This window comes from Cucurbita pepo, chromosome 15 (genome assembly GCF_057944985.1).
Source record: "Cucurbita pepo subsp. pepo isolate OVF chromosome 15, ASM5794498v1, whole genome shotgun sequence".
NCBI classification, from domain to species: domain Eukaryota; kingdom Viridiplantae; phylum Streptophyta; class Magnoliopsida; order Cucurbitales; family Cucurbitaceae; genus Cucurbita; species Cucurbita pepo.
This window is the reverse complement of record NC_141812.1, coordinates 10,536,810-10,549,395: the sequence shown is the minus strand read 5'-3', so window position 1 is coordinate 10,549,395 and position 12,586 is coordinate 10,536,810. Positions and strand designations below refer to the sequence as shown.

General features: G+C 36.6%; 3 protein-coding genes across 3 annotated transcripts; 1 reads left to right on the top strand and 2 right to left on the bottom strand.

The window, feature by feature from the left end:
- Positions 1–1,445: 1,445 nt before the first annotated feature.
- Positions 1,446–4,411, bottom strand: LOC111811784 (expansin-like A2). The gene is made up of 5 exons (XM_023698812.2): positions 4,286–4,411; positions 4,043–4,155; positions 2,962–3,140; positions 2,751–2,883; positions 1,446–1,774 (listed from the first exon to the last, which is right to left on the bottom strand). The coding sequence occupies exons 1-5, from the start codon at positions 4,398–4,400 to the stop codon at positions 1,520–1,522; spliced, it is 795 nt and encodes a 264-aa protein (XP_023554580.2). The 5' UTR covers positions 4,401–4,411; the 3' UTR covers positions 1,446–1,519.
- A 1,674-nt stretch (positions 4,412–6,085) lies between these two features.
- On the top strand, positions 6,086–8,700 carry LOC111811796 (expansin-like A2). Its single transcript, XM_023698830.2, has 4 exons — positions 6,086–6,215; positions 7,016–7,128; positions 7,227–7,405; positions 8,218–8,700. Exons 1-4 carry the CDS (start codon positions 6,104–6,106, stop codon positions 8,600–8,602), a joined length of 789 nt encoding a protein of 262 aa, XP_023554598.2. The 5' UTR covers positions 6,086–6,103; the 3' UTR covers positions 8,603–8,700.
- Positions 8,701–9,585: 885 nt separating this feature from the next.
- LOC111811785 (expansin-like A3) lies at positions 9,586–10,825 on the bottom strand. Its single transcript, XM_023698813.2, has 5 exons — positions 10,702–10,825; positions 10,489–10,601; positions 10,220–10,398; positions 9,985–10,117; positions 9,586–9,862 (listed from the first exon to the last, which is right to left on the bottom strand). The coding sequence occupies exons 1-5, from the start codon at positions 10,814–10,816 to the stop codon at positions 9,611–9,613; spliced, it is 792 nt and encodes a 263-aa protein (XP_023554581.2). The 5' UTR covers positions 10,817–10,825; the 3' UTR covers positions 9,586–9,610.
- Positions 10,826–12,586: the final 1,761 nt, after the last annotated feature.

Here is a 12,586-nt window from a genome sequence, read left to right as displayed (position 1 = left end):
ACAATGGTCTTAGTTTGTTTGTTTGTTATTATTAATAATTATTTGTTTGAACTCAGTCTTCTTATTTTATTTTCTTTAATCAAATAATAAATGAAACTTAAATCTTCATCTCGAACGTGAAAATTTTTAAAAAGGAGAATGAAGGATAGAAAATAGGTAGAAATTTCTCATCATTAGTTAAACGGGCAGAAGAAATTATATTTTTCGTTCCTACCCATTTTGTATATTTTTAAAATTATGTAGATAAAAATTATATTATATTTTCACTTATAAAATATTATTGAATTTATCAAAATGTTTCGAAATTATATCGAAGCTTTGGTTACGAAGGTTGGCGGGGTCTAGGTTTATGGATGGATTCAGTCCGGTCTTCCTTTTATGTGAATTCGTAGAGTAGGCGACTAGGGAAATTTCTCTAAGGAGGCATCTACAAAGAAAGCATGGCCGATGGGACTAGACTTCAAAGATGAACCAGAAGCGTCCCTTGTTTCAAAGAGAGGAGAACGGGTTATTCACATTTCATTGTCGCCGAGTTAGTTCTTATTGCCGAATCCGCAGCAAGCGAATGCCGGATTCTCTGATCAAAATAATATAGAGATTCTTTTTCTTTTTCTTTTTCTGGTATGTAGCTCCGCGAGCTAGGAAGGCAAAAGGTGGATTATTCTCTTCTATTTTCTCGGATTGGCTTGTTGTGGTACCCAAAATCAATGATTGTGATCCTCATTGTGTACATAATGAGTGTTAGGATCTACCAACAATGGCTTGATTGAACCAAGCCTCCGCAATTTAATCTTCCAGTCAAATGACCTGTTCTCCCCGGGCTATTAGTTCCTTAGAGAGAGTTGTCGAATAATTAAAAAAAAAAAGAAGACGGAAATCTCAGTTATTATTAAACATATCCTCTAGTAGATAAATGTTTTACGTACTTTTGTAAGTAACATTAATACCATTAAGCTTTTTAATATTGTTCAAAGATATTTTTAAAACAAAATAATAACAATTTTCATCTAAAACTAACGAACAAACTTATTTTTGAAATTTTAAAGTATTTTTGAGACAGAGTAGAAAGTTTGACTTTTAAACTATAAATTCGAATACACATAAACTTGTTTAATGGTTTATATTTGTTTTAATGTATTTTATATATTTTATTACATATTTATACAATAAATTTTATTTCCACTCAAAATAAATTCAGGATAAGTATATATTATCTGCTTTAATCCATTACTGTATAGTTATCGATCTTTCCACGACATTATAAGGAATGTTTCGTTTCTCTCTCTAATCGATATGAGATCTCACACAAACGAACTCTTAATAATAAATTTACGACCATAACGTTCTAAGATTCATTCACACAATATTAATATTTTATTTTATTTTATTTGGTAATAGAACTCTACTGAATTCTTACAATCCTCATTACACAAATAATAAACACCTTATTTTTTTGGGGAAATTAAGGAATAATACACACATTTATATGTAACTAAGCTCTGATGTTTATAAAGTTGCTTCATTTCCATGGTTCCTCGCCACACCGCCAAGGATTGCAATATTCAGAAGCAATATCCTTGATTTGAATCCCAGTATCGTAAATTTCTCCATTTTTCCAACCAGCAGGCAGTGCATAATCTATCACGATCCCCCTCCCATTGTTATACCCAGAAACTACGATCACCACTAGCTTAATGGCCCCTCCAGGCACATTATTGGTCTCCCAAATTGGTCCATAGTTCCTTCTCATGTACCGCCCCTCGCCCGAGCCATCCTACACCAAATTTAACCATTTGAAAAGTTGTAACAATTCAAGCCCGCCACTAACAGATATTGTCTGCTTTGGCTCGTTATGTATCGCCCTTAACCTCACAGTTTTAAAATGTGTCTGTTAGGGAGAGGTTTCTACACTTTTAAAAGCAATGCTTCGTTCCTCTCTCTAACTGATGTGGGATCTCACAATCAACCCCCTTGGGGGCCCTAGTTTTTGCTGACACACCGCCCGGTGTCACACTTTTAAAAGCAATGCTTCGTTCCTCTCTCTAACTGATGTGGGATCTCACAATCAACCCCCTTGGGGGCCCTAGTTTTTGCTGACACACCGCCCGGTGTCTGGTTCTGATACTATATGTAATAGCCCAAGTTCACCACCAGCAGATATTTCCTCTTTGAAATTTCCCTTTCGAGTTCTTCTCAAAGTTTTTAAAATGCGGCTACTAGAAGGAGGTTTCCACACTCTTATAAACAATGCTTCATTCATCTCTCCAACCGATGTGAGATCTCACAATCAACCCCCATGGGGACCAGCGTTTTCGCTAGCACACCGCCCGGTGTCTGACTCTGATATCATTTCATTTGTAACAATCCAAGTCTACTGCTAACAAATATTGTTCTCATTGGACTATCTTGCTGGGCTTACCCTCAAGGACTTAAAACATGTTTACTAGGAGAGGTTTCCACACCCTTCTAAAGAATGCTTTGTTGTGGGATTTCACAATCCACCCCTCTTGGGGGGCCAGCGTCCTCGCTGGCATACTGCTTAGTGTCTGGTTTTGATACCATTTGTAAGAGCTCAAGCCCACCATTAGCAGATATGTCCTCTTTGGGATTTCCCTTTTAAAACGCGTATGCCAAGAAGAGGTTTCTACACCCTTATAAGGAATGTTCCGTTCCCCTCTTCAACCAATATGAGACTTCCAAAAAAGTAGTTCTAAACAAGAATGGTCACGAGAGTTCTTTTTTGAGCTAACCTGAGCTGCTATATAGACGGCGGTTATGTCGGTTTGGCCTCCTTGGTAGAGGAGTTTAATAGCCAAATAGTATGGTTTGTGGCTCCATTCCACCACTTGTATTGATAAATTTTTGTTGTATTCACAAGGTATCCTGCAACGAGGGGATGCCAAAAAAATGAGTCCCTTTTGATGATATTATATGTCAAAATAGTATGTGTGGTTTTTTTACCTCTTGTATTCCATATCAACAATTCCAGTTTTCAAAAGTTCTTGGGATTTGCCTTTTAAAGCCATAGCAGTAAAAGCTTTTTTACTGACAACAAAATCTGTTCTGTTGTCAGAATTTTTGTCTGTCAAAGTTACTTTAGTCCCCATTGTGTTGCATAGTGTTGCATTCTTGCATCTTACCTGCAAAAATAATATGCTCATGGTCAATAATATTTTTGAGAAGCAAGTGAATTAGGAGCAAATTTATTAAGTAGACGGAGGGTTTGTTTCGATTGCTCGTGAAAAAAGTGTTTTCAAATGTCAATTTACTATAAGAAACGACTATAAAACTGTGAGATCCCACATCCGTTGGGGAGGAAAACAAAACACTTTTATAAAATGGTGTGGAAACCTCTCTCTAGTAAACGCGTTTTAAAAACATTGAGGGGAAGCCGGGAAGGAAAAGCCCTAACACCCTTTACAAGGGTGTGGAAACCTCTTCCTAGCAGACAACTTTGAAGGAAAGACCGAAAAGAAAGGCCCTAAGAGGACAATATCTGCTAGTGGTGAGATTAGGCCGTTACGTAAACACTATGACCGGATGGTCTTGGTGGGTGGCAGCCGTTGTTGATAATGGTGAGGTGGTGATGGGTGGCAACAACAATCGTGGAGAAGTGAGAATATTTTTTAAAATTTCACTAAAAAACATATTTTCTAAAATTTGGATTCAAGGGTTTCTCATATGGTTAAACACGCTCACTTCCACCTCAAGGGCTCAGGTCTATTGACAAGGTCGAGGACGGAAGCTTGACAGGAGACATAATAGGAATCAGGCTAGTCCTCGAAAATGCTTGTTCCTTTATCGTTGGGGTCCAAAATCTTCCTCATTAAGACTTGACATTCACTCGGGGGATCCGAGCAGTCTAGGAGGATCACCTCCGCCTTTGAATCTACGCTTATTTTTAACTCCTTATAGCCGTTGTGCCCAATTTTAATCTTATTTCTCAAACTCATTTTGAGTCGAACATTTTATTTTTCGAACCTAAACCCTTAAAAAAGCAATCCAAACACATACAAATCAAAGCTAAATATGCATAATATACCTGATAACATGCACCACAACCCATCCCTTCTCTGAAAAGAGAAGGCACAGCAGCTGCAAAGTAGCCTTGGGACATCTCCAACCCCAAATTTCCATACCCACAAGCGCCTCCATCTATATCAACTCAATCACACCCAACAAATCCATCATTAGCATTGATATTAAAACTAAAACTATTTGATATCTATGACTCATTTTGGATTCAACCATTCAAGAAGTAAATAGAAAAGACACATTTTTTTACATGAAGTGGGAGCATCCTCGTAGTAATGAGCAGCCTTGGATTGAAAAATACAACGATCACAAGCATTAGCAAAAGATGCAATAAAGAGAAGAAGAACAGTGAAAAACCAACCCATCTTTGCTCTTATTTTGGAGAAAGAAGTGTGGGAAATGATGCTTATATAGATGGTCAATATTTTCAAGAAGCCAAATTGGATTTGAATTGATGATGATCTTTGGCACGCAGCTTTTGAATTGCTTTGGAAGAGAAAATTCAATCCCCTTAGTATATATCAATACAATATTATCTCAATTCGAGCATAGTTCAGTAGATAAAAACACCAATTATTATTTTAAAAGTCAATCGTCTCATCTTTTCGTATGGAATTTCATTTTATTGTTCTAAATCCATGTCCATTGAAAAGAAAAAAAAAAAAAAAAAAACCATGGATTACATATGGGTTTTAAAAATTAAGATTTATGAACTTTACCAAACATGGACATGGGTTTTGAAAGTCTACAAGAAATTGAACCTTTTTGGGGTGATACTATGAGCATGATTCTTAATAAATATATAAAAAAGTAAAGTTGATTGATTTAATTTTTTTTTTGGGCTAAATTAATGAAACTACTTTTAATTTTGCATTTTATCTCAAAAATACCAACTTTAAAAAAATAACAAAAATGTCCTTAACGTTAGTTTTGGATCAAAATCCTTAACAATTTATTTCAAAAACACCTTTTAAATTTTCAAAATTGTTTCAAAAATACCCTTTTAATGTTTAAAAAATATTTTTGTTTTTTTTTTTTTAAACTTCAAAAATACTTTTAAATTTTTTTTTCGAAAAATTTTAAAAAACATATTTCAATGTTAAACCCAAAAGAATATTAATTAAAAAAAAAAAAAGCAAAAGAATAAAATAAGAGACCATAGTATTGACTTAGGTCAAACCACGGCTCCCATAGGTAATTTAGTATTATTATTATATTAGCCTAAAACATGATCTAATCTTCTTTCTTCTTTTAATTTAATAACTTAGGGTCCAATTTGGATCAAATTTGGATCATGAATCTTTTTAACTCGGGAACACTTTTGGTACATTCTCTACTTCAATTCATGTACCTATTGAATTCATTTTGTTCATCTCTTCGTAATTCATATATGAACATTATGCTTAAATAAAGGTTTATTTAGTTTTGTTATAAAATGTGGAATGATTGACATTTTGTATTTGTCAAGAGGCAATTGAGAGAAATTTTATAAATGAGACTTTATAACGTGAGAATGTGAGAGATACACTCGTAAACACTTTGATTATAGTAATTGGTTACCACCCATGGAAGTAGGAGAATTTATTCTTTTTGAACCAACGTAAATCTTTGTGTCTCTTTATTTGTTTATGTTCGTAGGTATGTGAGTACGATTGATCTTGTCATGCTCAAATTATTACACTAACAGTTTTGAATATGGATGCTTTTAAGCAAGTGGTAAAGTAGAAAGGTTGTTGTTTTGTTTGACGTGGTGTTCAAATCAAATCAACTCGCCCTAGAACTTTTAGTTAATCCATTGACTCTAGAAGACGGATTGTTACTTCAAACATCAAACACCAAACATAGTTCCATATTTGGAGTGTTTCATGATCAATATTAACTCTCACACACTCTAATCCAATCTCAAAATCATCACTTTTCAAAACCCATCTACGCAAAAAGCAAGCCTTATTTGTGTTTTAATTAGGCAATTCCCCACTATACTTATCCACTCCTTGAGCTTCCTATATAACACTCATCCTCCTCCATCATCATCATCAAACAACCATTACACAATTTCCTTTGCAAAATGGCTTGGTTTCTTGGCTCTCTCTTTCTCGTTTTCATATCTTCTGCTACCGCTTGTGATCGTTGTGTTTTTCAATCTAAAGCTAGTCACCTTTATGAATCACCTACTACATGTAAGGGATTTCTCATTTTTATTTTACCTTTTCTCTTTGATATACTAAAATCCTTCGGTTTAGCATTTTTTGCAGTCTACTTAGTCGTCCGACCACAGTTTATACTCTTTGTGAAATCCCACATCGGTTGGAGAGGGGAACGAAACATTCTTTATAAGAGTGTGGTAACCTCTCCCTAGTAGACGTGTTTTAAAAACCTTGAAGGGAAGCTTGGAAGGGAAAACGGTGAGAATCCCACATTGGTTAGGGAGGAGAACGAAACACCCTTTATAAGGGTGTGGAAACCTTTCCCTATATATGTGTTTTAAAGCCTTGAGAGGAAGCCCGAAAGAGAAAGCCCAAAGAGGACAATATCGAGTAGTGGTGGACTTCGGCTGTTACAAATGGTATCAGAGCCAGACACCGGACGATGTGCTAGTGAGGAGGCTGAGGTTGTTCCCTGAGGGAGGGTAACACGAGGTGGTGTGACAGTAAGGACGCTAGGCCCCGAAGGGGGTGGATTTAGTGGGGGTCACACATCGATTGGAGAAACGAACAAGTACCAGCGAAGACGCTGGACCCTGAAGGGGGTGGATTGTGAGAATCCCACGTTGGTTGGAGAGGAGAATGGAACCCCCTTTGAGGGCAGGCCCAAAAGGGAAAGCCCAAAAATGACAATATCGGCTAGCGGTGGACTTAGGCCGTTATACTCTTTTTTCTTCATTGTTAGAAAAAGATGGGTGCAGCACACGATGCACATACGTCATAGCTTGCGATTAACACGGTCAAAATATAACTTTTGTACTATTGGATTGACACAGATGGGGGAGCATGTGGTTATGGCAACTTGGCGTTGCAATTCTCTAATGGCTTCTTTGCAGCTGCTGTGCCTTCTCTCTATAAACAAGGAGCTGGTTGTGGTGCTTGCTATCAAGTATACATCCATTGTTCTTCCCTTTGTAAACATATTTTAATTTTTATCTTGAAAACATGGTAACAATAGTCTTGTGTTTTCACTATATATATTTGTAGGTAAGGTGCAAAAATAGAAGGCTTTGCAACACGGTAGGAACCAAGGTGGTACTCACGGATCAAAATAATGACAATGCAACAGACCTTGTTCTTAGTCAAAGAGCATTCTTTACCATGGCTCTCAATGGTAAAGGCGCCGATCTTTTGAATCTTGGAGTGATTGATGTTGAATATAAGAGGTGAGCTTTTAGGCTAAATCACACACAAAAAAAAAATACTCCTCCACTTTTCTCTTTCTTTTAAAACATCTCGTCATTTAGAGTCATTTAGAATGGGACCGTAACGGCCGAAGCCCACCGCTACCAGATATTGTCCTATTTGGACTTTCTCTCTCGGGCTTTCCCTCAAAGTTTTAAAACGGCTAGGGAGAGGTTTCCACACCCTTATAAAGTGTGTTTCATTCTCCTCCCACACTCCAACACACTTATAAATGATGTTTTGTTCTCCTCCCAACCGATATGGATTCTCATAATCCACCCCCTTCAGGGCCCACCGTTCTCGTTGGCACTCGTTCCTTTCTCCAATCAATGTGGGACTCTGTGAGATCCCACATCCGTTGGGGAAAACAAAACACCCTTTATAAGAGTGTGAAAACTTTTCCCCCGCAGACGCGTTTTAAAAACCTCGAGGGAAACCCCAAAGAGGACAATATCTGCTGGTGGTGGGCCTAGGCTGTTACAAACCACCAAATCCACCTCCCTTCGAGACCCAGCGTCCTTGTTGGCCATATTACTTCATGTCCACCCTCCTTGAAAGCTCAGCCTCCTCGCTGACACATCGCCCGTTGTCCGGCTCTGATACCATTCTAACAGCCCAAACCCACCCTAGCAGATATTGTCCTCTTTAGGCTTCCCCTCAAGAATTTTAAAACGTGTCTAAGAGTGAGAGGTTTCCACACTCTTGTAAAGGGTATTTCGTTTTCATCCCCAACCAATGTGGGATCGCACAATATATTATGAAATGTAAACATTGTTGTTATATATTTTGGCAGGGTTCCATGTGAATATCCAGGTAGAAATTTGTTGGTGCGAGTGGAAGAATCAAGCTACAATCCATTCAAGCTGGCTATTAAGTTCTTCTACCAAGGTGGCCAAACAGACATGATTGCTGTGGACGTAGCTCAAGTTGGAACCTCTGATTGGAGCCATATGAAGAGAAGCTATGGCGCTGTTTGGGAGACAGACAACGTTCCCGAGGGCGCACTGCAGTTGAGAATGGTGGTCACTTCAGGATATGATGGGAAATGGGTTTGGGCGAAGTCTGTGCTTCCTGCTAATTGGGGTGTCGGGGCCATCTTCAACACTGGTGTTCAAATCAACGACATTGCCAAAGAGAGTTGCCCTCCATGGCAATGTGGTGATGGCCAATGGAAATAAGCAAAACCTCATGAATACATGTAATATAAACCATGAGAAAAATATCTCATCTATCCAATCATAAGGGATTCAGTAGAATTCTATGATTATTAAATAAATAATGAAATAATTTTAATATGGTACGTGTTTGATTCTCTTTTATCCTTTCTCCCGTCCAATAGTAAACTATTTGTGACATGCTATATCGGTTGGAGAGGGGAAGAAAATATTCTTTATATAAGAGTGTAGAAACTTTTCCCTAGTAAACGCGTTCTAAAACTGTGAGGCTGACGGCGATACGTAACGGGCTAAAGCGGATAATATCTATTAGCGATAGATTTGAGCTGTTGCAAATAGTATCAGAGTTAGGTACCGTGTGGTATGCTAGTGAGGACGCTGGGCCCCAAAGGGGTGGATTGTGAGATCTCACATCGGTTCGAGAGGGGAACGAAACATTTCTTATAAGGGTGTGGAAACCTCTTCCTAGTAGACGCGTTATAAAATCGTGAGGTTGACGGCGTTACGTAACAGGTCAAAGCGGACAATATTAGCTAGTAGTGGGCTTGAGCCTGAGATGTTATAAATGATATCAAAAGTAGACACTGGGAGGTGTGCCAGTAATGACGTTCGGCCCCCAAGGAGAGTGAAACAAATTTTTTCTAAAATCGTAAGGCTAACGAAGATACGTAGCGGACTAAAGTAGACAATATTTGTTAACGGTGGGCTTGGACTGTTACAAATGGTATCCGAACTAGCGGTGGGCTAGGATTATTGAGCCCGATTAAATGGTGAATTAATTGAATTCTATTTATTTAGTAATGAGTTTAGATATTTCATTTATTTAGTAATAGAATTCTATTGAATTCTTTGTTGTACAATGGAACACAAAGGAGTAATAGTGCACACATTTTCCTCACTTTTCCTCACTAGTGTCTAGAGGAAACTTATTGAATAATGATATCAAGAAATTTAAAGACAACCCATATATATAGAAGAATATGGGTATTAAACTCATTCAATTTGGTACATTTATTTCCATGGTCGATCACCACACTCCGATGCCGGGCAACCTTCTTTGGCAATATCGTCTATTTGAACTCCAGTATCGTAAATGACTCCAGTTTTCCAATCAACAGGAAGCACATATTTTGCCCACACCCGTTTTCCATCGTAACCTGAAGTCACTACCATCCTCATTTGTAGTGCTCCTCTCGGTACTTTATTGGTATCCCACACAGCTCCATAGCTTCGGCTCAATCTCACCCAATTGTATGAACCAACCTATAGTAACAATCAAATCTTTGAGTTTTCGAACATTTTTCAGAGTGATTTTTAATGGGTTATATAAAAAACCGTGTTTAAATACATGTTTTGAAGTGATTTTGAATTGTTTTTTAGCTTACCTCAGCTATCTCGACAGCCACTATCTCAGTTTGGCCACCTTGGTACAACAATTTAATGGCTAAATAGTTCGGGTTATAACTCGATTCTTCAACTCGAACGGCCAAGTTTTTGTTTTTGTATCCGCAAGGTATCCTGCATCATAAAAACTCCGAAAAAGAATGAGCTCGTTTTCGTTAATTGAGTTAATGAAAATATCCATAAACTTTGTATTTTATCTATAAAAATATACTTCACCTCTTATATTCTACGTCCACAATTCCAGTGTTCAAAAGTTCTTGACCTTTTCCTTTTAAAGCCATGGCCGAAAAAGCTTTTCTACTAAGAACAAAATCGGCTCTCGTATCATAATTTTGATCAGTCAATACCACTTTCGTCCCTGCTCCATTGCATAATCTTTTGTCTTTACATCTCACCTATTAAAAACACAAATTTTCAACAATCCTGTTTGATAATCATTTCGTTTAAGTTTATAAACACTACCATGAATAAACGTATATTTGTACCTGAAAACATGCACCACACCCAGCTCCTTGTTTGTAAAGAGAAGGGATAGCAGCTGAGAAGTAGCCATTGGTAAATTCCAATGCCAAATCTCCATAACCACAGGCTCCTCCATCTATATCAAATTATCATAACAAAATCAAGAGAAAAACATTCAAGTTTTGAGAATCTTAATCTATAAAATGGAACTCGGAATAAAAATGAAATGTTTTTACATGAAGTTGGTGAATCTCCATAGTAATGAGTAGCCTTGGATCGATGAATACAACGATCACAAGCAGTAGCAGACGAGACGAGAAGGAAGAAGAAGAAGCTAAGGAACCAAGCCATTTTTTGAAGAAATTGGTAGCTATGATATGATAGAGATGAAGGAGGATGGATATTTATAGGTTAAAAAGATAAGGCAAATCCCATGAGTGTTCCATAATTGACTTTATAATTTTAATGCTCTTTGGATTTGAATAACCAAACCTTGATGAAAAATCAAAAACATGGGATGCTTTATCACGACCCAATTTCTTGAAACCTCGAAAATACTGTGAGATCCCACATCGGTTGGAGACCCAATTTCTCGAAACCTCGAAAATACTGTGAAATCCCACATCGGTTAGAGAGAGAAACGAAACATTTTTTTATGAGAAGTAGAAACCTTCCTCGAGCAGACACGTTTTAAAACATTGAGGGGAAGCACGAAAGTAAACTTTCGTATGGTTGGACTGCACTTGGAAATTTTAAAGTGGTACCAAATTACAATTTATATTTTAATTGGCTGAACTCAAATATTTAATTTTTTTTTTAAAAAAAATTGTATATGGACGAAGAAATAGTCAAAACTTAGGTATCTATTAATAAATGTGCCCAATGTATTTGATTTTGTTATAAAATTGAATTACTATGAAGGAATTGGTAAGAACACCAAAAATATTTAAAATTTTATTTATTGAGTTGAAATGGTAAAATTCGTGTGTCATTGTTGACCATAGATTATTAGGAAAAACAAATGTCAGCCGTTGATTCATAAGATGGTTTGTACTTCTTCAACTTTATCTTATACCATAGGAGACTTTATTATTATTATTTTCTTAAATATATAAAATTTAAGAATATTGTAATTTTAATTGGGTCAATGATAAGAAATGACTTTGTGGTCATGAAGTATATCATTGATATATAAATTCTTAAGCTAGTGTCCTCAAAATATTTTTGTGATACCCGAGTAAAGGAGAGGTACATGAATGAACCGAGACTGTATTTAAATGAGAGAAGTTCTAAAGATAAGATGACTAAGAAAGATAGGAAATAAAAGTTATTACGTGTACCAACAAAGTGCACCTTTCATTTCGGTTGCTTAATTGGAGAAACTCAGGTTGGTCTATGAGATTAGATTCTTACCGTTCATATTTCTAATGAAACTGGTTGAATTTGTGTTAATAGAAAATTGTTAATTGTATTTAGGTGGACAAATTGAGTGTGAACAAGAACATGAATAATAAGTAAGGAATACATGCCAACTTACGATTACATTTCATCATATTACACGCTCCTAAAATGAGTTCTAATAAATTATTTGAAGTGTTGTAACGAGACTGCCATTCTGGTGGTTTAGGAACACCTTCAAAGTCGTTCATGCATTCAGTTACATAGCTAGCAACACTGAGAGCTGGCAAGCCATAAATGTCTTTCCCCGTTTCGGTTAGCAATTCGTGCATTGATTGTTGCAAATCAATAGTTCCTCTTTCAAAATTTTCCAAACAAGTAACGAACATCTCTTTCGTTTCACCATTTAATTTTCCTGACTTTATCTCTTTTTGAAGGAACATAATATTATCGTTGAAATTGCTGATACTATGATTAACGAATATAATTAGAATACCTGTTAAATTTGACTTCAAATCTTCACGAGAATCGGAATCAATCTCAGGAATGCACAACTTATACAATTGTTCAAATTGAAATCTGTTGTAAGTATCATGAGCAAAGTTATTGTTGGTGCTTCTATTCTCTTTTGCCATGACGAACATAGAGGGATTGAAAATAGATAGCAAAAGAAGGGTAAAAGCACCCAGAAGTAGGAGAGAAGGAGACATGCTATTCATCTTT

What these genes read in the sequence shown, in the direction of transcription:
- LOC111811784 (XM_023698812.2), bottom strand. Translation starts at nt 4,400, where the DNA reads ATGGGTTGGTTTTTCACTGTTCTTCTTCTCTTTATTGCATCTTTTGCT. An exon ending in CGAGGATGCTCCCACTTCAT is followed by an intron (nt 4,156 to 4,285) that starts GTAAAAAAATGT and finishes GAGTTGATATAG; the next exon opens with ATGGAGGCGCTTGTGGGTAT. An exon ending in GTTGATATGGAATACAAGAG is followed by an intron (nt 2,884 to 2,961) that starts GTAAAAAAACCA and finishes CCCTCGTTGCAG; the next exon opens with GATACCTTGTGAATACAACA.
- LOC111811796 (XM_023698830.2), top strand. Translation starts at nt 6,104, where the DNA reads ATGGCTTGGTTTCTTGGCTCTCTCTTTCTCGTTTTCATATCTTCTGCT. An exon ending in TTATGAATCACCTACTACAT is followed by an intron (nt 6,216 to 7,015) that starts GTAAGGGATTTC and finishes GGATTGACACAG; the next exon opens with ATGGGGGAGCATGTGGTTAT. An exon ending in GTTGTGGTGCTTGCTATCAA is followed by an intron (nt 7,129 to 7,226) that starts GTATACATCCAT and finishes ATATATTTGTAG; the next exon opens with GTAAGGTGCAAAAATAGAAG.
- LOC111811785 (XM_023698813.2), bottom strand. Translation starts at nt 10,816, where the DNA reads ATGGCTTGGTTCCTTAGCTTCTTCTTCTTCCTTCTCGTCTCGTCTGCT. An exon ending in GGTGTGGTGCATGTTTTCAG is followed by an intron (nt 10,399 to 10,488) that starts GTACAAATATAC and finishes TGTTTTTAATAG; the next exon opens with GTGAGATGTAAAGACAAAAG. An exon ending in TGGCTGTCGAGATAGCTGAG is followed by an intron (nt 9,863 to 9,984) that starts GTAAGCTAAAAA and finishes TTGTTACTATAG; the next exon opens with GTTGGTTCATACAATTGGGT.